We start from the raw sequence: 25301 nt of genomic DNA, 5'->3' as shown, positions 1-25301 counted from the left end.
CGACTCTGGAGGTGCGCGCTGCTGCCTGGCACTCGCCATCTCTGAGCCTTCGTTTCCTGTCTGGCCTCCAGCTATAAAGGGATGATTGGCCGGCCTCCTGCAGCAGCGGCGGCAGAGCTGGAGCAGAAAGCCTGAACCCTGGGTGTGCCGTGTCAGCACAGATCAGGTGACCCTCCCCTGTCTGGGAGACGTGAACAACAGCCACCATCACAGGGTTCCTGGGAGGGTTAAAACCTAGACATCTGCCCACTCCCGTCACAGTCCTGTTGCACGTCACTGGCTGTGCGTGGTATCGCCCTCTGGGAGATACATCCGGATGCAAAGCCACATTCACACTGCAGGGCGACATGAACCCCTCCAAAGGGGGTTAGAAAATCCTCTTCTGGGACAGTACCTGTCGCTGCCTGTTGGTCTGGAGGCATCTGAGTGCCACCACCCACAATTCATCTCAGGGATAAGAGCATGACAGATTGAACCTCCTAGTTTTAGGATAATGATTAATTAAAGCTGATGCTGACCAAAAAGGGCATGATGAGAAAACCTGTGAGCACAGACTGCAGCTGGGGAAGAGGCTCTTCAGAAGCTCTCCCGCCCCCAAACCCCTGTACCCCCGCTGGAGAGGTGCGCAGAGGCTGGCTCGCCGAGGGTGCTGTCTGAGCCTGTGATCAGCGTTCCAGCCAGACAGCCAACTCCGCTAGGGCTGAGCCCAGACGCAGGCAAAATCTCCCATTAGCTTCAGGCACAAACTATGCACAAATGTACCCAAAACAAAAGTTGGGTTAGGGACTGGGTTGCCCAGTCATTTATTTTCTCTACATGGAAGGCGTCATGGCACAAGCCACCGGGGTGGGGCAGGGGGCACAAGCCGCCAGGGCGGGGCGGGGGCACTCACGAGAAGGGTCTTCTCATGGAAGGCGTCAAGGCACAAGCCGCCGGGGCGGGGCAGGGGGTACGTCACCGCACAAGCCACCGGGGCAGGGTGGGGGGCACAAGCCGGCGGGGTGGGGCGGGGGCACTCACGAGAAGGGTCTTCTCCAGCTGGCTGCGCTGGGTCTTGAGCGCTTCCCTGAGGCTGGCTACCTGCTTCTCAGCTTTCTTCCTCTCCGTCAAGAACTGGTTTCGCAAGAGGCTGAAGTCTGCCCTCATCGAGTCCGCCTCTTTCTGAAGAGCCAGCAGCTCAGCTGACTTTTCCAACAACTGCTGCTCCCGTTCTGAGAGCTGTTGTTCTGAAACAGCATTTCAGGCAGTTTAGCCCGAGGCCCTGGGCTGGCTAAGGGCAGACTGCACAAGGACGAGACGCTCACTCAGGCACTTTCTTCCACCAGCCAGTTGTCTAACTCTCCCCTGACCCACAGCGGCGGCCCAGAAAAAGGTTCAGAGAAGGGTGCCTTTTGATGTAGTTTGTTATTGAAGGACCTGATTCCAAAGTGACAGGCGGCCACCATTTTCTCTTTTGAGTCTTTGAGACTGGAGAGCACCAATTCTGTGAGGTGCAAGGAACACGGAGGAGACTACTGAGATGCTATTTATTTATTCACTTGCTTATTTAAACATCTATTCAAGTCCTTCCTCCACTTTTAAAATTTTTGGCTGCTCCATGAGGCACGTGGGATCTTAGTTCCCCAACCAGGGATTGAACCCGTGCCCCCTGCATTGGAGGTGCAGAGTCTTGATCACTGCACAGCTAAGGAAGTCCCTGGAACGCTTTTTTATAAACCTACTTTTAAATAAAGGGAGGTACATAGTATTTCTTCCTCCATGGGAGGCCGTGCAGGAAAAGAACAGAGGATTTGGAATGGCATGAGTCTTATTTTCTATAGAGGAACCCATTTCCTGGTATTCAATGGGAATTGTGCATGCAGACACCCAGTGCATGGTGAGTACACTCAATAAACGATGCTCATACACAACAGTGATATTTAACACAGATTTTTCTAATCAACCTGTGTAAAGCAACACCCTGCCCAGATATCACTTCTCACGCCTCTGGCACGGTCAGACTCAGCATATTTAGGTTTGTTTCAAAATGAAAAGGGTTGGGTCTGAATCAAGAGTTCTCAGGGAAAAAGGAGTAATAATCCTTTCAAAACCCAAGTCCTCAAAGTTTCCGCAGGGGAGAACAACATTTTCTGAGCATTATTAAAACCTGAAGTCTAAGGGAAAAAAATTCATTTACTGACGTAAGAACCATCTTTTGCCCTTGAGTCAAGTTCATTTATATATGGCTCAAAAGAATAAACAGACCGAATGGCCAACAACTGTATCACAGAACTGTTAATATAGCTTTTTGTAACAGGTTGAGATGAAATGGATCACTGTTCCAAAGCTCGGAATTAAGGCACTTCTATAGAAAGCCTTTAGGGCGCCTTGTGGCACTTCTTTGCCTTAATATTCCACTTCCTTGAAAAAGCATTCTCAAAGAAAGCGACACAGTCAAGGACAAACACCTGACTGTGTCGAGATCGAATTCCATCTCCATAAAGAGAGTCTGCTCCCTCTGGGCCCGCCTCCTCGGCTTTCGCAGGACCCGGAGGACCGAGTGAGGGCGGCCCCCATGCCCCTCCTGCCTGGGCCACGGCCGAGGCCGGGCCTCCTCTACGCGCTTCCTTTGACAGTCAGCGGGTCCCCCCGCGCCCCACCCCTGGCAGCGCTCCGGGATACATACGGGTCTGGGACAGCGTCTTCTCCAGGGTCTCACCCCATCTCTCCTCCTGCTGCAGAGTCCTGGCGCGCTCCTCGGCCCCCAGCACCTGGCTGAGCACCTGGTCCAGGGCGTTCTTCTGGTCTGCTATTTCCTTTTCCAGCTGCTGCTGCTGCTCCTGCAGGGTCGCTCGACTGGCTTCTAACTTTTTTTCTTCACTTTCTCTCTCTTTCTGAAGTCTCTGAAACGTCTTATTAGAGAACAACCTGTTAGTCATCAACTAACTGTGTCCCGCAGGAATCTTCATGGGCACTAGTCGGATTCCAGTTCAAACAGAAAGTAGCGAGCAGCCCACGGTGATAGAGAGGGAGTTCTCTTGGGGTCAGGTGGGGACGGAAAATGATTTGGCTAGCATGTGAGGAGGGGATATGCAGGAACCAACACGTGGCCACCACGGTTCTTTACGGGGCCTGTTCTACAGTCTTAATGGTCCATAATATTAATACCAAGGGAGTCAGAGAGTTGGTGTGACATGCCCCTCAGGTCACACAGGGCAGGTTCGGGTGAGCAAGACCCCAAGCGGGAGCTTCTCAGCAGCGCCGCGCCAGGGGAAGAGCGCTCCGCGCGTGGCAGTGCCCCCCTTGCCTGCCGCGCGGGTGCGGTACCGTCTCCTGCTGGGCCAGCTCGGTCTCGTCTGCCTCCACCTCGGACCCCAGGGGAAGAGCGCTCCCTCCCGCGCCAGGGGAAGAGCGCTCCGCGCGTGGCCAGCTCGGCCTCGTTCGCCTCCACCTCAGACCTCAGACCCCAGGGGAAGAGCGCTCCGCACGCGGCAGCGCCCCCTTGCGTGCCCGCGGGTGCGGTACCGAGTCCTGCCGGGCCAGCTCGGCCTCCTTCGCCTCCACCTCCGTCTGAAGCGCTTGCAGGTGCTGCCGCTTTGTTGCCTCTTCTCTTTGGCAGACTTCCAACTTCTTTCTGCGTTCCTGGAGGTCCTCCTGCAGCCTGGTCTGCTCGCCAAGCAGGACATCCTGGCGCTTGGTGGTGTGGAGCAGGTCCTTCAGGTCAAAGAACAAGCTCCAGCCAGGGACAGAGCCACCCTCTCTACCGGGCTAGTGGCACGGCCGCACCGCCTGAGCCCGGCGGACACAGCCTGAGAGCTCCACAGCCTCCATCATCGCAGTAAACAGGCGAAGGCGCCCGGAGCTCAGTGTGACCACTGATCCCTCTGCCTAGTACCTAAGATGGCAGACCCTCAGCAAGAGACTCAGTTCCTCCGAAATTTAGCCATCTTGTCACTGAGGTGGGAATAAACAGCACCCACCTCAAAGGATTGCCAAGATTAAGAAAAGCTGTGAACAAGCCTTAACTCGGACTGAAAATGAGCCTAAAGTCATGGTTTTGTTACCATCTGAAATATTTATACAGGTTAAAAAATTCACAAAACAATAAATACTTCCTTCTTCAAAGAACCCTAATTAAACACTTTTGGAAAAGTTACCATATTTCTAGTAACATAGAAAATGTTCATAAGAACCCGTGTAAGACTTTTTAGAGGACAGAATAAGCTTTATACATCTTAGAAACAGAATCTTCAAGGTAGAAGGAAGAGAATTTAGATGTCTAACCCGTAACGTACAGAGTAGAACTAAGGTCTAAAACTTGCTTGAGGTTCTTTGGAACTCAGCTCACAGCAGTACTCTCACAGGACAACACTGAATCACTGCAGGAAGACGCTGAGAAGCATCAAGGCCTCATTTGTGCCACGGGGAACAGAGGTCCGTCTGGTCCCTGAAGCCCTCAGAGTGGCGGCTGACCAACTATGGGGCTCTTCTAGCCAACACCCCTGACTTACTAGCTTTGAGCAGAACACTGTTTGAATGGAGAATTCTAGGGCTAAAATAAACTAGACAATTACTGCTCTGCATCAAAGGTTTTGTATATATTACATTTGTGTTAGATAAATGGCTCTAGAGGACCTGCTCATATGAGAAGGAACCAGCCTCTTTGATTTGTTACTTCAAGCAGCTATCTGCACACCTGCAGGACACTACGGGAAGATGACATCTGTTAGGCTTACCTGTTTCGCTAGGTTCAAATGGTCTTGGACATCAGCTAGTTCCTCCTGTAATGAGTTTACTGCTTCTCGTTTTTCTACAGAAATAACATTTACATAGACTAAGAAATACATATGTATACATTTTCCAGTTTCCCATCAGTCCCCTTAAAAATGTAGACTGAAAGTGAATTTATACTTCCTTCTGTTAGGGTATAACAGGTGACTATGCCACCCTACCTTATTCAAGGCCAAGAGAGAGGTACATGCGCAAGCCAGATCTGGGCTTGGAGCCTTATGTTTTTTAAAGACTTAACATATTAAAAAAAAAAAAAGATTAACATGTTCAAAACCTCATGATAAAAAAAAACTCACACACAATACCTACTGTTGATGAGGTGTGTGGTTTAAAAACAGGTACCTTCCACACTGCTGATAAAAATGTAAATTTGGTACAACGTTTCAGGAAGACAATTTGAAAATAAATTTTATTATCTGTACTGGTTTTGTCACTTACTAACTGGGTGAGACCGAGCAAGTCACTTCTCACTTAAGCAAGTCCCAAGGAAACTAGGCTTACGTTGGCTTCTTTAAATGGGTAAAACAATAGTTTCTACCTCATAAAAATGTTATAAGAATTAAACGATAAAATGCATATGAAACATCTACAATCATGCCCAGTACACAGGAAGTGTTCAACAAGTATACTGTTGGCTGGAATTACTTAGTAACTTATAAGTAAACAGTCACGCAGATTCATAAAGATTTGGTCATAAATACGTCACTTAGTAACTTATAAGTAAACAGTCACGCAGATTCATAAAGATTTGGTCATAAATACGTCACTTAGTAACTTATAAGTAAACAGTCACGCAGATTCATAAAGATTTGGTCATAAATACGTCACTTAGTAACTTATAAGTAAACAGTCACGCAGATTCATAAAGATTTGGTCATAAATACGTCACTTAGTAACTTATAAGTAAACAGTCACGCAGATTCATAAAGATTTGGTCATAAGTACGTCACTTAGTAACTTATAAGTAAACAGTCACGCAGATTCATAAAGATTTGGTCATAAGTACGTCACTTAGTAACTTATAAGTAAACAGTCACGCAGATTCATAAAGATTTGGTCATAAGTACGTCACTTAGTAACTTATAAGTAAACAGTCACGCAGATTCATAAAGATTTGGTCATAAGTACGTCACTTAGTAACTTATAAGTAAACAGTCACGCAGATTCATAAAGATTTGGTCATAAGTACGTCACTTAGTAACTTATAAGTAAACAGTCACGCAGATTCATAAAGATTTGGTCATAAATACGTCACTTAGTAACTTATAAGTAAACAGTCACGCAGATTCATAAAGATTTGGTCATAAATACGTCACTTAGTAACTTATAAGTAAACAGTCACGCAGATTCATAAAGATTTGGTCATAAATACGTCACTTAGTAACTTATAAGTAAACAGTCACGCAGATTCATAAAGATTTGGTCATAAATAGGTCACTTAGTAACTTATAAGTAAACAGTCACGCAGATTCATAAAGATTTGGTCATAAGTACGTCACTTAGTAACTTATAAGTAAACAGTCACGCAGATTCATAAAGATTTGGTCATAAGTACGTCACTTAGTAACTTATAAGTAAACAGTCACGCAGATTCATAAAGATTTGGTCATAAGTACGTCACTTAGTAACTTATAAGTAAACAGTCACGCAGATTCATAAAGATTTGGTCATAAATACGTCACTTAGTAACTTATAAGTAAACAGTCACGCAGATTCATAAAGATTTGGTCATAAATACGTCACTTAGTAACTTATAAGTAAACAGTCACGCAGATTCATAAAGATTTGGTCATAAGTACGTCACTTAGTAACTTATAAGTAAACAGTCACGCAGATTCATAAAGATTTGGTCATAAGTACGTCACTTAGTAACTTATAAGTAAACAGTCACGCAGATTCATAAAGATTTGGTCATAAGTACGTCACTTAGTAACTTATAAGTAAACAGTCACGCAGATTCATAAAGATTTGGTCATAAATACGTCACTTCCATTTTTGTTTCTAAATCTACACACACACCACCCCTCAGGAAAAATCTGGAAGGATATTTACCACATTGCTAGTAGAAATTATCTCTGAAGAGTGTGGTCAATAGTGATTTTTGTCACTTTGCTATGTTTTTAAAATTGTTCTCTAAGGAATATGAATTCATTTTTTTTTAAAAAAAAGCCAGCTTTACTGAGATATAATTCACATATAATGCATTTCACCCATTTAAAGTATGCAATTTCATGGCTTTTGGTAAATTCAGAGTTGTTCAACCATCACCATACCTAATATTAGGACAATTTCTCACTTCTGTTTCTGTAATAAGAAAGCAAACCATTAAACAAAGACTCCAGCAGAAGGAAGACGGCCGCCTCCCCCGCCGCGCCCTCTCTTACCTTGGAGCTGCTGCTGCATGGCCGTGATGTCTCTGTGCAGGGAGAGTTTGCTTCTGTTTAGCTGGTCTAGCTCCTGTTCCAGTTTTCTGATATCCAATTCCAACTTTTCTAAGTCTGACTGCTTTGCTTTGCTATTCTCTTCTGTGGCTGCTAAGACCCTACGATACAAGTGAGACCATCAAACACAAAATGTCCAAGCACAAATACCAGACAACTAACAAGTAGTGTTATGTGTCACAGCACAGCTGTGGAGTCTGGATGACATTAATAAGTTAATAATATTAATAATTTACTAAAATAACAAACATTAATAAGTATTAACAAACTGTAAGGCTCTTCAACTCATTCTCAAAAAAACCCCTTATTTTCAGCTTTCCAAATAGAACATTTGGAAATGTTTGTCATTTCAAAAAGTGACTTGCTAAAATTGAAGTTTTATAAAAATCAGGGATAACATGGATAGCACTTATAATTCCAAACGTGATTAAAATGGACTTAACTGTAAGTGAAAAAGCAAAAAATACAATTTTATGTATAATGCTGCTAAGCTGCTACGTCACTTCAGTCGTGTCCAACTCTCTGTGACCCCACAGATGGCAGCCCACCAGGCTCCCCCGTCCCTGGGATTCTCCAGGCAAGAACACTGGAGTGGGTTGCCATTGTCTTCTCCAATACATGAAAGTAAAAAGTGAAAGTGAAGTCACTCAGTCGTATCTGACTCTTAGTGACCCCATGGACTGCAGCCTACCAGGCTCCTCCATCCATGGGATTTTCCAGGCAAGAGTACTGGAGTGGGGTGCCACTGCCTTCTCTGTTTAAGATTTGTCAAAAAAAAAAAAAATGTATGTATGAGCATGTGCTCCTTTACGTGAACAGGAATCACACACTATGGACTGGCTTTGGTCTGGCTTCTCTCACTGAGCAGTCACTTTGAGACACACCCACGGAGTTGCGTGTTGTTAATACCCATTGCTTTTTATTGCCCTGTAGTACTCTATGGCATGTTGCTACTGTACAGTCCCTAAGTCATGTCCAACTCTTTTGTGACCCCAGGGACTGTAGCCCGCCAGGCTCCTCTGTCCATGGGTTTCCTAAGCAAGGATACTGGAGTGGGCTGCCCTTTCCTTCTCCAGGGCATCTTCCCAACCCGGAGATCAAACCCACGTCTCCTGCATCGGCAGGCAGATTCTTTACCATTGAGCCACCAGGGAAGCCCATTCTATGGTATGCCTGTGTGTGTGTTCTGTCATGTCCAACTCTTTGTGACCTCATGGACTGCAGCCTGCGAGCCTCCTCTGTCCACGGAATCTTCCAGGCATAATACTGGAGGGGATTGCCATTTCCTACTCCAGGCAATCTTTTCAACCCAGGGATTGAACCCTGGGTGTCTCCTGCATTGGTAGGTGGGTTCTATACCACTGTGCCACCTGAAAGTCCATTCGATGGTATGGATACACTACAATCTGCCGACCCATTCATCAGCTGATGGGCATTTAGCGTGTTTCCAGTTTATGGCCACTGCGAGTCAAGCTGCTATGAGCGTCAGTGCACAGTTTTGTATGGACGTCGGCTTTAACCTCTGGGCTTCCCAGGCGGCGCCAGTGGTAAAGAACCCACCTGCCAACGCAGGAGACACAAGAGACGTGGGTTTGATCCGTGGGTTGGGAACATCCCCTGGGAGAGGGCATGCCAACCCACTCTAGTCTTCTTGTCCGGAGAATCCCATGGACAGAGGAGCCTGGTGGGCTACAGTCCACAGGGTCGTGAAGAGTGGGACACAACTGAAGCAATTTAGCGTGCTTGCGTGCGCGCACACACACACACACTACTCGTTTGCACCTCTAGGTGTGGGAAAGCTAGATCTTCTGGTAGGTGTATGTTTGCATTTTTAAGTCTAACTGCCAAACTATTTTCCAAAGTGGTGGTCTGACATTTTATACTCCCACCAATTGTGTATGAAAGTTCCTTGACAGAATTTGGTATGGTCAGTGTTTAATCTATTGATGTAATGATATTTAGTTGTGGTTTTAATTTGCATTTCCTTAATTATTAATGACACTGAGCATCTTTTCATGTGCTTATCTGCCATTTATCTATTTTCTTAAATAAAATGTTCAAATTTTTGCCTATTTGAAAATTGGTTTCTTCATTTTCTAACTACTGAGTTTTGAGAGTTTGTTATACATGTACATACCTCCTGGGTACAAGTCCTGCATCAGACACACAGTCGCAAAGATTTCTCTCCCAGTCTGAGATGTCTTCTTATTGTCTCAACAAGTGTCTTTTGAGAAACAAGTTTTTTTTCTTCCAGCCACACTGTACAGCCTGTGGGATCTTACTTCTACAATAAGGGATTGAACTTGCCCTCTTGGCAGTGAAAACATGGAATCCTAACCACTGGATCACCAGGGAATTCTCAAGAAACAGAAATTTTAAACTTTGATGAAGTTCAATTTTATCAATTTACTTTTTTACGGATCATGCTTTCAGTGTCTTATCTAAGGAATTTTTGCCTACTCCAAGGCCACGAAGATTTTTTTACCTATGTTTTTTCTCTTACAAGTTTTACATTTATGTTAATGATCCATTTTGAGTTAATTTTTATACTTAGTGTGAGTATAGACAAAGTTCATTTTTTTGCAGTGCTTTTAGCAACATATTTTGAAAAACCATCTCTTCTCTGTTTTGCATCTTTGTCAGCATCAGTTGTACATGTATTTGTGAGTTCACCTGCAGACTTTCTGTTCCATTGTGTTGACCTACCTACATATCTTTTGGAGAACGCAATGGCACCCCACTCCAGTACTCTTGCCTGGAAAATTCCATGGACGGAGGTGCCTGGTGGGCTGCAGTCCATGGGGTCACTAAGAGTCGGACATGACTGAAGCGACTCCATTTTCACTTTTCACTTTCATGCATTGGAGAAGGAAATGGCAACCCACTCCAGTGTTCTTGCCTGGAGAATCCCAGGGACGGGGGAGCCTAATGGGCCGCCATCTATGGGGTTGAACAGAGTCGGACTTGACTGAAGTGATGTATCAGCACCTACCTATCTTTACACCAACACCACAGTGTTTTGATCATCACGGTTGTATACTGTGTTAACATCACATAGTATTAGCTCTGAACTTTTATTCTTTGTTAAAGTTGCTTTGGTGTCATATCTAAAAAGTTTTATATTCTAGGTCCTCTGCATTTCAATATGAATTTCAGAATCAGATGGCCACTTTCTATTTAAAAAGTCTGTTGGGATTTTAATTGTGATTGTTTTGAATCTACAGATCAATCTGAGGAGAAATGAATCTTAACAATGGGTTAATACTGGGCCTTCCTACCCGCAACAAGGTATATTTCTCTACTGACTTACATATTCCAAGCATACATTATTTTACTTAAATCACAAGTTATTAAAAAAAAGTGCTTTAAGGGAGGGAAAAAAAGCCTAAAAGGAAAATTCATCCCAAAATGCTACTGGTGAATCGTACTGTGATACTGAGTCTGTGGTGTATTTTGTATTTTTTTGTCTTTTCCAATTTTTAAAACAGTGTGTTTATAGCGCTTTAGCCTTCCGGAGGGGCCTTGCAAGCCCACGTGCCCCCGCCCTCACCGTCCGGCCTGTGCCAGCCCCCTCTCCCAGCTGTCGCGTTCCTCCTCCAGGTCTTCCTTTTGTTTGCGCAAAGCTTCAACACGCAGCCGCGACGCTCGGGCCTCGGCGGTTACCCGCTCAGCCTCGCGCCTGTCCCTCTCTAAGACCTGCTTCTGCCACTCCACCTCCCCTTTCTGTCGCAGGGCTGTCTGCTGCAAATTCTCCAACTCCAGTTTCTCCTAAAGAAGAGAAAAGAGGACTCAGCTGTACAAATGGAGACCGCGTGGTTTGCTCCCAGTAAAATGCCTTTGTGTATTACCTCCAGCACGTCAACCTGAGTCTTCTCTAACTCAGACATCTTTTGCTCATGCTGTAGCTTCAAAGCTTGCAGCTCATTGTTTTCAAGTTGCAACATGTCCAGAATATTCTTAAGTTCTAAGAGAAACAAAGCATGGTCCAGGCTATTAATTGAATGCGGAAACATTTACAAAATAAACAGAAAATAATGCTATTGGCTGATATAAAAATAGGTAATAAAATACATATTTGTTGTGCTGAATTAATGGAACTAATTAATTGCATTTTGAACGAAAAAAATCCTTTAAAAGTACTGCTAAACATTAATTTGCTGGAAAAATTTAAACACATATTCAAAAAAGATCTAGTTCTAAAAGAACTTACCCTACCTAAAAGAATTTAAATCAAACAAAAACTTCAAACTGTATCAGCTGAAATTTACATATCAATTCTTTTGTCCTTTGAAATATAGATTTCTAAATATTAACTATTTTTCTGATTATAAGAATATTTGTTCATTACAGAAATTTTGAAAAAAGTATAAAAGAAAAAAATTAAAACCCATCATTATCCTACCATCCAAAGATGATCACTACTGCAATAGCACTTTGATAATTTCCTTCCAGAAGCTTATGTGCGGGCATATACACACCCCACACACATACTTTAATTTTTTAATATTTTGGTGGCTCAGACTGTAAAAAAATCTGCCTGCATTGTGGGAGACCTAGGCTCAATCCCTGGGTCAGGAAGATCCCCTGGAGAAGGGAATGGCAACCCACTCTAATATTCTTGCTTGGAGAGTTCCATCAACAGAGGAAACTGGCAGGCTACACAGTGTATGGGGTCGCAGAGTCGGACGTGACTGAGTGACTTTCAGTTCACTTGAGACTTCAACAGCCTTCTTTTTTTTAAGTTTTTTTTGATGTGGACCATTTTTAAAGTCTTTATTGAATTTGCTGCAACATTGCTTCTAGTTTATATTTTGGTTTTTCAGCTGTGAGGCACCTTAGCTCCCCGACCAGGACCAAACGTGCAGCCTCTGCACTGGGAGGGAGGCTTAGTCACTGACTGCCAGGGGTCCCCACACGCACATATTTTAGAACAGATTAAGACGACATTCAATGCTTAGTTTTTATCTATTTTTTTCACTCTTCTTTTATCAGTATTTTTCCATGCCATTAAATGTTAAACTATGGTTTTTAAATTGGTCATTTGTTTCCAAATTTTGTCATTATAAATTCTACTGTAAGTAACTCAGCTTAATTTGTAAAACAAGGAAATTAAGGCTTATTTCTTAATAAAATTGAAAAAGAGAAATAAATATTGCTGTGATGTGCATAAATGCTTGCCCTCTCTGCTGCTGCTAAGTCGCTTCAGTTGTGTCTGACTCTGTGCGACCCCATAGACAGAAGCCCACCAGGCTCCCCCGTCCCTGGGATTCTCCAGGCAAGAACACTGGAGTGGGTTGCCATTTCCTTCTCCCATGCATGAAAGTGAAAAGTGAAAGTGAATTTGCTCAGTGGTGTCCGACTCTTAGCGACCCCATGGACTGCAGCCTACCAGGCTCCTCCATCCATGGGATTTTCCAGGCAAGAGTACTGGAGCTTGCCCTCTCTAGATAAATAGAAATAGCTACCTAGTAAGTTTAACAGCTGTGTATTTTAAGAGTTTAAGACACTGGGAGGTTGTTTCATTTTATAATTCAATCAATAGCCTATAAGTGGTCTTCTTTCATCACACTCTGGTAGCAATGAAAATTCTGCTTTCAGTCAATTTAAATATTTCATTTATAATCTGTTTTTCTTTGATTAGAAATAAGCTTAAACTTTAAACTTACCAGTTTTATGTTTAGACATCTGCCCTAAAACTACCTGAAGATTTTCTTCCTCTTTTTCAATTTCTTGCTTTAAAAGTGAAAGTTGATTTTTTTTCTCACTAATCTGGACATTCAGTTCTCCTTTCTGAAAACTCAGTTCTTCCAGAAGACCTTTTAGTTCCTATGCAAAGAAAAAAAAAAAAACAGAAAAAAGTCAACCCACCTCTACCAAGTTATGAATAGAAAATACTTTAAAATCAATTCTGTTATTAACTGTCCCACATATAAATTATCATTTGAAAACAAGCTCATCTTTGTGTTTTACATTAAGAATAGCACTGTATTTACACTAACATATTCTAGTATAATACAAGTAAAGAAGTAATATAATATCTACATTTAAAACGTATATGCAGTTATTACTATGGGCAAGGCTGTATGTTACAGAGAGAAAAGGCTGATTCAGATCCATCTCCTGCCCTCAAGGGGCTGTTAGCACCTTTTGGGGAAGTAAGGCCGGGAACAGAAACATGATCAAGAAAGGCTAAGGTTCTGTAGGAAAAGTGCAGAGCGTCACCAAACTCAGAAGCAAGATAAATCACTTCCAGGAAAAGCTGGGGAAGCCCCTTAGTGGCGTGAAGCTGAACTATGCAACTAGATCAGATCCGGGCATTCCCAGAAAGGGATTCCTGAAGAAACAGCACGGGAAACACAGAGGCAGAAAACAGAAAACCTCGGCACGTCCAGAAAACATGGAAGGCCAGCTGCACACAGCAGCCCCAACGCGGCTAGAGACCACCAAGCTGAGAGGCAGAAAACTTCGGCACGTCCAGAAAGCATGGACCAGGGCCAGCTGCACACAGCAGCCCTAACGCGGCTAGAGACCACCAAGCTGACGGGACAGGGGCGGCGAGATTCGGGGATTCATATCTGCATCTTGGGGGGAACCAACGAAAATATCTCGAAATAAAGCTACAGAACTACAGGACTCTTAAACACTACTGCGAGACATACCCTGATGTGGTTGCACTTCTCAGTTACTTCAGTTTCTCCCAGCCTCAGCGCTTCCTGGAGGTCAGCTCTAGCCTGGACCATGCTTCCCTGGAGTAGATGCAGCTCCTCCTTCTTATGCCCCAGCTGTCTGTCCAAGACAGCCATCTCCTGCTGCTGACCCGTTACCTGCATTAAAGAGAGGGAAGGAATACGTAGCTTGACAAAAGTGCTGAGATGGAGAACATTTCGTCCAGCCGAATGCTGTGCGGAGGTGGTACTCTAACTTTAGTTATCTTAGCTGCAAGAGTCAGGGGGCCGGGCTGGGGAACGCAGGCATGAAACGCCTGATAAAGGCCCTGAGCTCACTCAAATCACAGCAAAACAGGAACATGAGAACCGTCCCTCGACCATCCCTCGAGTTACAGTTTTCAAAGAACCTCCCTACCTGTCCTTCATTCCAACTGACACCACCCTGGCACTGCCCTACATGTACTTCATTCCAACTGACACCACCCTGGCACTGCCCTACATGTACTTCATTCCAACTGACAGCACCCTGGCACTGCCCTACGTGTACTCCATTCCAACTGACACCATCCTGGCAATGAGAGTTAGGCAGGGATGTAAGAAATTTACTCGTTTTGTAAATTTAAAACTTACAATTTTAAGGGCAATACATATTCAGTTACAGAAAAGCAGAAAATGCAGACACGTGAAAGGAAGAAAACAGACAACATTCACTACCCTCCTTCATCAGATGACCATGTTTGTACCTTGGCAGAGACTAAAAATTCAAACACAAATATTTATACACACATTTAACATAAATGATCTCAGAACAGATCATGTTTTGAGACTCACTCATTCAATAAGATATTGTATTGAGGAGATTCAAATTCGGGTTGGGCTCTATTCTTATCCGCTAGGATATATGGCCTCATTTGTACTTTACTATGTATTTGCCAGTCTCTTCTACAATCAGACACATATCATTTTTATAATCGCAACACGAATGGAGGCTTCCCAGCAGCATGAACTGGTTTTCAAGGCGGCTGCTGCATACCTGGCTCCTCAGCTTGTCCAGCTCCGCTCTCTTGGCATGCAGGAGGGCCTCCGACTCTCTCAGGACCTGCAGGTGGTGATCCTCAGTGCGCACTGCCGTCTCGATGTCTTTCTGCAGCTTCTGCAGCCTACAAAGCGCCAGCAGTACCAGAGCAAATCGGCAGGGAGACCGAGCCCCAGGAGCCCCCACCCAGCGCAAGCCTGCGAAGCCGGGCAGAGGCCGTACTTACTCTTCTGTTAGTTTTTCCTTCTTCGTGTTTAAACACTGGAAGTCTGAGTCTTTTGCTGCAACAACTTTGTTTATCTCTTTCAAGATTTCTTCTTGCTCGGTTCTGTGCTGCTCCAAATCCTTTGTGTCCGCCTGCAACAATCTGAAACACATCGCTTTATTTCCCCCAGACTCCTTAGACTTGACGTGTTATTTCTCCTAAAGCAATTACCATCCTCTTAGACTCAAGCCTCCCATTCATCTCACTGGGTATATCGGTGGCCGAGCGCGTCTGCCTACCTGAGCTGCTGATCAGCCTTGACGAGGCTAACAGCTGTTTCCTGAGCTCTCCTTTCTAACTCCTCAGCATCTTTCTCAGTTTGCAACAAATTCCTCTTGGCATCAGTGAACTTTTCAACAGCATTTTTTGTCTAGAAAAGAAACTGTCATTAAAAGCAAGTCAGCTGCAATATTCTCTGGTACTGTAAATTGGCACAGCTCTTGGAAAGCAACAGTACCGAAAGAGTGATAAAAACGTTCATTCACTTGGACCCGCCAGTTCTCAGAAAAGAATTCAGAAGAACTGCTATATAAAACTGCTCACTGCATACTGAGATAATGTAAGACTTGACAAATAACTGAATTAACTGATAATGCATCAACACAATACTGTGTAGTCTTTAAAATAAGACGACAAGGTAGTAACATGGAAGAATGTTAATGATAAAATGTTAGCTAAAAAAAATAAATTTAAAGGGGTACAAGCACTATAAGAGTGACTATACAAAACTGTATCTTGTCAACAAAGAGAAAGGCTTTGCAAAATTAAAAATTGTAATTTGAGGGTGGTGAGATGGTAGATGATCTTCTATTTAAAAATAATCAGTAGTATTGTTATTTTTTTCAATTAAAAATTATCTAAACCAAAACAACCACCCCCCCAAAACAAAAAACATTAAAAAAGAGAAGAAAAAAGTGAACAAATAGCTACCCATTTAAGTGGCAAAGACGTTATTTTACCAAGATTCCCTCCACAGAGATTTTTCTTTCAATACATTTACTAGTTTATTTCTGGCTGAGCTGGTCTTCCCTGCTGCACGTGAGCTTTCTCTAGTCACGGTGAGGGGGGCTGCTCTCCAGTCGCAGCTGCAGGCTTCTCACTGCAGTGGCTTCTCTTGTCTCGAAGCACGGGCACCGGAGCTCGGGCTCAGCAGCTGTGGTGCACGGGCTGGTCGCTTTGCGGCACGTGGAAGCCTCCCGGGCCAGGGACTGCGCCGGAGTCTCACACACTGGCAGGTGGATTCTTAACCACCAGACCATGGGAGTCCCTAGAGACTCTGCCTTTGCTCTCGATATTATCTTAAGTAAAATTCCATTACTCTAAGGATAATTTAATTATGACCGGGAATCAAATATTTAATACTTCTGAAGTATTTCAAAACCTTCCTATACAAGATTTGGCAAAAATAGCATTTTTTTTTCCCTATCAGCTTGGTTTCTTTTTCTGTCTAAAATAAGAGGCTTAAAAACAATGTCATGAGAAATCCAAAAGCAGAGTATCGTTAGAACTTGGTTGAGCAGTGACTCACTGTTGAGCGGAAACACTCTGTATTGCCGTTGCACTCAAGTCAGAGATGTCTGTATGTGAGGCTCATCCGGTAGACACTCTGTGCACTCAAGTCAGAGATGTCTGTATGTGAGGCTCATCTAGTAGACACTCTGTGTGGACGCAGAGGGTCTGGCTGCCCCTGAGGTGCTAATATTTCACCACACTTCTTTCCACTCTGGACGGCCAGTCTCGACCAGATTCATCAGCAAACCACTGGACAAAACTCGTGACCCACTACGGAAAGCCAGCATGTCTCCAGCAGTTTTTTATCTCCGTGTATGTCAGGTTTTAACAAGTCTGGCACATTCCTTGCAGCACTTTCTCCTTCCTCTTCCTCTGGAGCAAGCTGCCTCCCTGAGTCATTTCGGGAGGATGAAGGAGGAGAAGCTTATTAGCCTGAACCTAGGTTCACTTCCTCTCTCTGCCAACTACCGGTCTCAGTAATCTTTTATACACCACCAACAGATTTTTCTCTGGTCCTGCTCACACCTATTTGCTCTCCCAGTGATCTACCATATGACAGAAGAATGGAAAAATGTCCCCCAAGAAGATGGGGACATTTTTCCATTCTTATAAAGCCACCACTCAGAATTACTTACATAAATCCTTCGTTTCAGCTCCTGGGTAACAGATTTCTATTCATTCAAATTGGTCCATGTTGAAACAACAATATAAAAATAGTAGTTCCTGAGGTGCTCCATATGGAAAAGGGACTTTTTTTTTTAATCCTGGAATTCCCATCTAGCTAAAAAGCTCTTTTGGTGAGGCAGGACTTCAGCTGTGTGACCACAGGCTAGACCAGGCTCTGTGAGTTACATCTGTGACCATCTAACAGGGTTGCCAGGAAAGTTAAACGAAGAGGTATTTATAAAACAGGCAACATGTGGCCTAACGGGCTCAGTAAGAGGCAGTTCCTTTCCCTCCCCAAATTACTCTGTATTTAAGTCTCAAGAATATTACTTCAGGCCAAAAAATACTTGATTTTGTATCAACTATCAACTTGGAGAATAAACTAAGAGTCTGACTGTGAGGTGCACTGTTATTTTATAAGACTATAAGAGTAACCCGTTTAATAAACATTACAGCCCAAGTAACTTTTAAAACACACAGGATAAGGAGGTGGGGTGTGTTAGGAACTAAACGACTTTCAGGAGCTTTAAGTATCCTACTTCATCTCACTCACACTGGACGGCCTAGGCTGGCTGTTTTTGCTGTGCTGGGTCTTCAGAGGTTCAGCAGTCGCAGCGTGCGGGCTTAGTTGCCACGCAGCATGTTGGATCTTAGTTCCCTGATCAGGATCGAACCCGTGTTCCCTGCCCTGGAAGGCGGATTCTTAACCAACGGACCACCAGGGAAGCTCCCCAGCTTAGATTTTCTTAGCCTGAATTTACAGTTGAGGAAAGCAAAGCTCGGAGACGTAAGTGACTTGCCCAAATCCTCGAAGCTCCTTAACCAGCAGAGTGCAGCCTGACTCTGAAGACTGCGCTCTTACACGTTCTCTTTCTAACCCATCCTGCTGATGACAGTAAGCCACCTCCATCCAAGCACACAGCACATACTTTCTCTGTTGTGCATGAAAGTTCACTCTCGGCTTCCGCCAGCAGTCGGTCAGCCTCCCTGAGCTCTGCTCGACGTTTCAGGAGAGTCTTCTCGATGCACTCAATTTCATCTACAATATCTTCATGGTGCTTGAGTGATTTTTCTATTTCTAGCTCATTCATAAGACTCTCAACATTTCCATCAATGAAGTCTCTAAAAAAATTCACATACACACACATAGAGAGATTTTAAATGTAACCATATTAATACCTATAGCCTAGTGATAAAAAGATGCATGGTGACTTTCTAATACGAGAAGGGATGGGACAGACAGCTACATCTGATTAAGCTCAAGCTCTATGTTTACCTTGGTTCAAGGTCTAAGTATACCTAAGTTTAAGGTTATGTTACCATATTTTTACTCGACGTGGCATATTGCTGACAATCAGTGAATAATATGTATAATGTATGATGCTGCTGTTTTGTCCTTTTAAATATAAAGATTTTTTTTTTAATCAGCACTTAGTCAAGACAATGCTGATAACTTCACCTCTTCTGTGGTATAAAAATAAAGCAAGCCACTCCCAAGACAACCATCCATTTCCCTCAAAATTATTCTACATTTCTGCCAGAGTAAAATTATGGTGATGATATCTGACAAATCAAAAAGCATAACACAGGACTTAGTAACACAAGGCTAAAGTCAAAATTGCTTGAAAATGGGACTATCTATACAGAAAAACATGAAAATAAACTTAACATGTTAACAGTTTGTCTTTAAATGAATACAGACAATTCTTACTTTTTTCTTTGACCATTTTTGTGTTATCCAAATTCCCCCAAATGATAATTTATTTTTATAACTAGGAAAAGAAGTGGCTGTCCCACTGGCCTACATCCCCCTCAAAAACTTCACCCCCTCATGTACTCCTACAAAAATGAAACAACCATCCTGTAAGCCTTCAAACACCTAGGCCCACCCTTCTCTCGGCAGCCCTCGCTTTTTCCGGCCAGGTCTCTAAGTCACTCTTGCATTTGCTCCTAGAAGGCAGAGACCGTATCTTACCCACCTCAAGGTCCTCCACAGGTCTTCCTCCATCCCTGGCACACGGGCCAGTCTGGCTAAATGGACAAAAACTGAGGAACTGTCGTAATTCATGGTCTAGTGCAGAAGATGGGCTTCTGTGTAACTGACCCGTGCAGCAGATACTGCATTGGCTAATGAGCGCTATGCCAGACACTGGGGCACAGAGAGGGAGGCCCTGTGCCTGCCCGCCTGCCCGCCTGGGTACCTTACAACACAGTATGAGCAGCACTACGCCCCATGCTGCCAACTCTTAATTGTGGGAGCCTGAGATGAGAAGCCTCTTATATCAGAGGGGATCCCTGACCTTCACCTGGAGAGACACACTGGAGTTGTGTGGGGCAGGTTGGGAAGCCACTGCAGGCAAAGAACAGTGCATGCAAAGCTGGGGAGGAGGAGAAAAGGTGGTGCTCAGGGAAACTGCAACCAAGTACGCAGGGCGCAGGGCCAGAACAAACACTGTGTGGGGAGAGAAAGATGAGAGAGAGGCAGGGTTCAGGCCCTGGAGAGCAGCATGTCCGCTGGTGGGAGCACGCACGGCCAGGTGTGCAGCCACGTCGAGGGAGGGGCAGAGCGGAAGAGACTAGACCTGGAGAACCTGACAGAGGATAAGAGTGCCTCAAGGCCAGGGCAGCGAAGATGAAGGAAGGGCGCCAGCGGAACAGCCCTTTGTGCACAGCGTCAGCGGGCTGGGAGAGCAGCTGGACGCCTAGGGGAGTGGAGGGAAAGGGGAGTGGTGAGGACACCAGCAAGCCTGCAGCCAGGATAACGGGGAGGGATGGCCATTCTCCAAGAGCGACCACAGGAGACGCTGATGTGGATTATCGGCCACGAGAACTTAGAAATCACCATGTGGCTATTAAATTAATTTAAATTCAGTTCTGTTTCCCAGTTTCATCAGCCACATTTCAAGTGCTCAATAACCACACATGGCTAAGGCTACTGTTCCGGACGGGACAGATCTAGAACATTCCCAAGAACACAGAAAGTGCTACGGGACAACACTGATTTTGGTTACCTTAATGAACTAATTCATCTGAATCATAAAAATAAAATGGCTAATAATTACTTTCGCTGTTGATGTTTCTGGATGGTTCTATGTAATTCTTCTACTTCATGCTCTAAGCCTTTCTTCTCTTGCAAAAGTTCATCAATATTATGATGCAGTTCTTCTATTTCTTTCTCAGACTGCCGCTTGGATACTCTCATCCTCTGTTCCTGCTTCTTTGATTTTAAATGCTGTATTATGTCTTCCAATCTAGAAACCTCATTCTCCTAATAAAGAAAAAAACACAATACTGAAATATCACGAGGTCATTTCCCCTTTTTCCTGCTCCAAACTGAAATGAGCTGTGGTTAAAGTGATATCTATGCCCTGAAAATAGTGGCAGCTTCCTAAGACTTCAGTTTGAAAAGAAAAATTAAGTCAAGCCAATGTCTTCACAAACCATAGATGAAATGGATGGACCACCAGATTCTACGACTCCTCCACCAGTCCAGCTACGGCTGCCAGATACACAGTCAGCAGGCACCTCCTGCGGGTACTGTCTGGTCCCAGAGTTCAGCATCTGACAGAGACACAGACGTACACGTCGCCCCCTCCTCTGGACACATGGGAGGGGAGTGGGCTGAGAAGGCTACTTAGAGGAAGGGGTACTCTGCTTGGTTTTGAAGAACAAATGAAATAGGAAAAATCTAAGCCGAAGAAGTAATGTACAAACACAGGAGATATAAAGGCACACCTGGGAGCCATATGACAGCTGGGTACTAGCTGAGGGTAGAAGAGCCAGTTACGAGATCAACAGATGCTGAGCCAACAGAACTGTTACAAAGCCAGCGTGCGCTGAGGCACCGCAGGCTAACAGGAGTAACGACCATTTGTAACCATGTAAATAGCTACAGCTCTGAAACTAGGTTGACCGATTAAAATTGGACTGGTGGCTTCACACCCAGGTACTAGAATCCTTTACCTTCCTCTCAGTTTGCTGAGAGGAAAAGGAAAAAAATCAAGAGCTCGGAAAACATCAGGATCCAGGTATCCTGAGTTAGAAGGAGGTACTTGTAATGCATTTTATTTCTTTAGTGCCAAAAGCTTGAAAAGTAAGCTAGGGACTAGGAAGGATTCATTTCTAGAATTTAGCCTAGAGGAAAAATATGAAATACGGTAAAATTTATACTAAGTTAAATGAACTACACTGCCTGCAAATAAAGAAGTGTTATGCAGTCATTAAAATACTGCTTAAAAATGTCTATGAAAACCATGGGAAAAATGCTTGTAACATTAAGTAGGAAAAACAGAACACAAAATTATGGGCACAAGAAGAAGAGAACTGTGAAAAGAAAGAAAGAATCATCATTAATCTCACCACCAAGGGGTTATCCCCAGCAAAGCCTCACTGTGTGCTGCTGTTACACGTGTTTACACGTGAACACACGTCTACACGTGTGTGCCCACGTACAGGCAGGTATGTACACAACCACGGTGACTGAGCAAGCACACGCCTACACACACACTCACACAAGCACATGCCTACACACACACTCACACAGTGCTTGTCAACAAAAACAGGCATAAGAAGCCTTCTTTAAAAATGGCTAATTTCTGGGCTGAAAGCATTTTTGTTATAAAATGGTTAAATTAGGTCCACAAAGTGATCTGGCACCTAACTTCTGACCAGAACAGTATTTTAACAAGAGAACGTTCGCTGGGTTCTGACCATCCGCCTTACAAGCACACTTCTGGGACGCGGGCTCTGGGGTGGCCCCAGGGAGGCCGTGTGGACCGGGTTCGCGCACCTCCCCACTTACTAAGGCATGGTGCTCCGGGACGTTGCAGTGTAGCACGCCCACTGGGATGAGGGGGACGGAGAAGCTGGGCGGTGGGGGCCCGTACACAATGGGGGCACCAGCAGGGGGCGGGCCATACACAACAGTGCCAGGGCTGAGAGGTCGGCTATTGTTGGGCAAGGGAGGCGGCGGTGCGTAGAGGGCCATGCCCTGTGGCACAGGAGAGCCGTCAGGGAACACGGTGTACATCATGTATCCAGGAGGAGGGACAAATGGGCGGTCATCGTGGTCATCCAGCTCGCTCTCCTCCCGGCTCTCTCCTCCACTGTCTGCATCTTCAAACAGAAACACAGGAGCGTGTGTTATTCCCGTGGCTTACTAGGTAAACACACTTAGCAGAGAACAGCAGCATTCAGGCCGAGATATCAGAGATGCAAAAATAAAATTTTGTAAAAAACATCAAAAGCAGTTTTGAAAAGTGGATCAAGACAGAGATTCCAATTCTTTCCACCAGGTGAACCCAAGTTTCTCCAACACCTATCCATTGGTTTGCTTTTTTCCCGTCTTCATTCACTCATCACTCAGCAACACTTGGGTGCCTGCTCCGTGTTACATGGAGGCCAGCAGAGAAGCGCTACGAGACCCACAGCTCCACCATCCAGGCACAGCCTCTCTCGGGCTTTGCTCACTCATCTCTCCAGGAAGCAAGAACTAGCTGTGTGTGCCACTGATGACCGAGCACACAGCCGGCACTCCACTTCCTGAATGAACAAATTCGCAGAATGCAATATTCCCATTTCACAGATTAACACTCTGCTGCTGCTGCTACTGCTGCCAAGTCGCTTCAGTCGTGTCTGACTCTGTGCGACCCCATAGACGGCAGCCCACCAGGCCCCGCCGTCCCTGGGATTCTCCAGGCAAGAACACTGGAGTGGGTTGCCATTTCCTTCTCCAATGCATGAAAGTGAAAAGCGAAAGTGAAGTCGCTCAGTCATGTTCGACCCTCAGCGACCCCATGGACTGCAGCCCACCAGGCTCCTCCGTCCATGGGATTTCCCAGGCAAGAGTTCTGGAGTGGGGTGCCATTGCCTTCTCCGAGAGCAGCTAAATAATTTGCCTAGAATGACACAGCTACTTAGTGAAAGAGCCGGGATTTACCCCAGGTCAGACTCTTTCCTCTGGGGCTCTGGAAGACAGACTCGCAACACTTCACTTCAGTTGGTAATTAACGCCCCGAGACGAGGGTGTAAACCGCCACGCTCCAGGAGCACAGGTGAGCTGCTCAGCGCCTGGGTAAGGCAGTGAGGACGAAGGTCCAGCAGAAGAGTGCTGCTCGAGGACCTGCGTCTTGCTGAAGTCACGGGGTGTCAGTGGGCACGGAGGAACAGTTTGGGAGAGAAAGGAAGTAGAATGTTCCGAACAGAGGGCTTCAAACATGGAGGTGTGAGAAACACAGCATGCAGCTGGGTGTGGCTGACAGGCAGGAGAGGGACAGGAAGGGAGGCAAGGGGCCACTGGCCACGGCCAGGTCACAGAGGGCTCCCGAGCAGGCTGAGAGACTGGACTGGACTTTATGGATTTCAGGGGACCAAAAGTCATTAACCAGGCAGGAGAAATGCAACTTCCGGGATGTGACCTGACTTACCTTTATTTGAAAACGATTTATGTAAGCCGCTCCTGATGGGAGAATACACCCAGTACCCGGAGGCAGCTTGAGGGGCGCCGTCTTCCCTCCGGTCCTGCTGTGGTTTTCTAATAGGAGTCGAGGCTGCGTACTTCAGCCCGACACCAGAGTCCTTCGTGGCCTGGGAGCTGTGGCTGGAAACCTAGACAAATAACAGAGGGGCACAGCGTCTCTTAGGAATACAGGCTGATGTGGAGAAAGATCAGAGTCTACAGCAAGGCCGACAAAGAGCTGGTTTCTCTTCCCACATCATAATTCTCGTTCTCACACGGAAAAGTGAGACGTGGTCACATGGTCATATAACCCGCATGTGTGCCAGCCTCCTGGCTCCTGTACTCATGCTTCCTAGTGGTCTCTCTTCCTTTGGTAAGATCACGGAAAGCAGGTGCCTTCCAGGCTGCCTGTGCTCCGTCTCCTGTGGTGCTGGGGGCCAGGCCTGGCCTTAGAGCTCTACCGTTGCGCTCCTTCTCCTTCCCAGTTGCAGGTCGGCCCTCCAAGCCCTCAGCCGACTCGGGCTCTGCTCTAACTTGCGCTGCTTCCCCCTGTGGCCCTGGCTGTGCCAAGATGTCTGGCTTCCTCAGAGGTCTGGGAGGAGGATCTTAGATTCCGCTCTTGGGGTTTTGAGGAAGTCCACACGGCCCTGGGATCCCAGCGGGTGAGGGCTGCTTCTCCTGACTGTGGCTGTCAGCAGATTCCAGCAGGATGTCGCTCTCAGCTCTGGAGGAGAGCCTCTCCTTCCTTCCCACATTCAGGCCAAACCTTCACTCTGTGCCCACTGACACCCCTTAACCCTCCTCTCCTCCAGCTCCTCTGCTCTAGCCTCCTCCATCCTGCACCCGAATGAGTTCAAACAGCCCCACCAGAGCAGCTCACGCACTGCAAGTCTAGCCTTCACACTCTGCCAGACTACTCCTCCGAAACTAGAGCTCTGATCATAGCACACACAGCCGCAGTTTCCCAAGGCCTACGTAATTAAGGGTAAGGGATTTTGAAGTCCCTTTAAAAAAAAATTCATGGCCCCAATCTACTTTGCCTTTCACTGTTCCCATCCCACCCTCAAGCCCCGCAAGGCTACCTGCCATGGCTGACCCAACGCTCCTCGTCCTCGTGGGCTGTCCCCTCACTCCTGAGAGCACATCCCGTGAGGGCTGCTTAGCGCTCACTTCACGCCCCTGCTTGTGAAGGCGTCTTTCCTAGACGTCCCCATGAGATGAATCTGTAACTCTCTGCGACGTGCCTGTCACTGCTTCGTAACTGCATGGGTGTAACTGCTCCTCCCCAGCTCATCAACTCTTGGAGGGCAGGGGCTCTATTGCTCATCACGGCTTCCCACCAAGTCCTGCACTTGACCTAGACCTCATAAGCGCTGAGTGAATGTCCGTTAAACGGAAATGAAATCCAGGTGCCTGTGTTTCTGTCTCAGCCTCTGTGTAATTCTACTGCCATTTTCAACAGTTTCAACAGGCTCTCTGGGCTCAA

General features: G+C 45.5%; 1 protein-coding gene across 28 annotated transcripts in view; it reads right to left on the bottom strand.

The window, feature by feature from the left end:
• The window catches only part of CNTRL (centriolin), an 89049-nt gene that overhangs the window by 7508 nt on the left and 56240 nt on the right, over positions 1 to 25301 (bottom strand). For 19 of the 28 annotated variants that reach the window (XM_086413994.1, XM_086414003.1, XM_086414000.1 and 16 more), the window contains 16 exons: positions 23784 to 23964; positions 22160 to 22473; positions 20421 to 20626; positions 18288 to 18480; positions 15420 to 15550; positions 15142 to 15282; positions 14913 to 15039; positions 13871 to 14035; positions 12878 to 13037; positions 11060 to 11175; positions 10762 to 10979; positions 7155 to 7312; positions 4716 to 4789; positions 3505 to 3693; positions 2666 to 2891; positions 1021 to 1226 (listed from right to left, as the gene is read on the bottom strand). In XM_086413994.1, the coding sequence (XP_086270120.1) occupies positions 1021 to 1226; positions 2666 to 2891; positions 3505 to 3693; positions 4716 to 4789; positions 7155 to 7312; positions 10762 to 10979; positions 11060 to 11175; positions 12878 to 13037; positions 13871 to 14035; positions 14913 to 15039; positions 15142 to 15282; positions 15420 to 15550; positions 18288 to 18480; positions 20421 to 20626; positions 22160 to 22473; positions 23784 to 23964 (2805 nt within the window). Of the gene's footprint in view, positions 1 to 892; positions 1227 to 2665; positions 2892 to 3238; positions 3346 to 3437; positions 3694 to 4715; positions 4790 to 7154; positions 7313 to 10651; positions 10980 to 11059; positions 11176 to 12877; positions 13038 to 13870; positions 14036 to 14912; positions 15040 to 15141; positions 15283 to 15419; positions 15563 to 18287; positions 18481 to 20420; positions 20627 to 22159; positions 22474 to 23783; positions 23965 to 25301 lie in introns of those variants that run through there. The other 9 variants (XM_086414002.1, XM_086414005.1, XM_086414006.1 and 6 more) reach the window with 6 other exon arrangements.

This window comes from Bos grunniens, chromosome 8 (genome assembly GCF_055505025.1).
Source record: "Bos grunniens cultivar Pamir isolate PY7600 chromosome 8, Bosgru_T2T1.0, whole genome shotgun sequence".
NCBI classification, from domain to species: Eukaryota; Metazoa; Chordata; class Mammalia; order Artiodactyla; family Bovidae; genus Bos; species Bos grunniens.
This window is presented reverse-complemented; position numbering and strand designations above follow the sequence as displayed.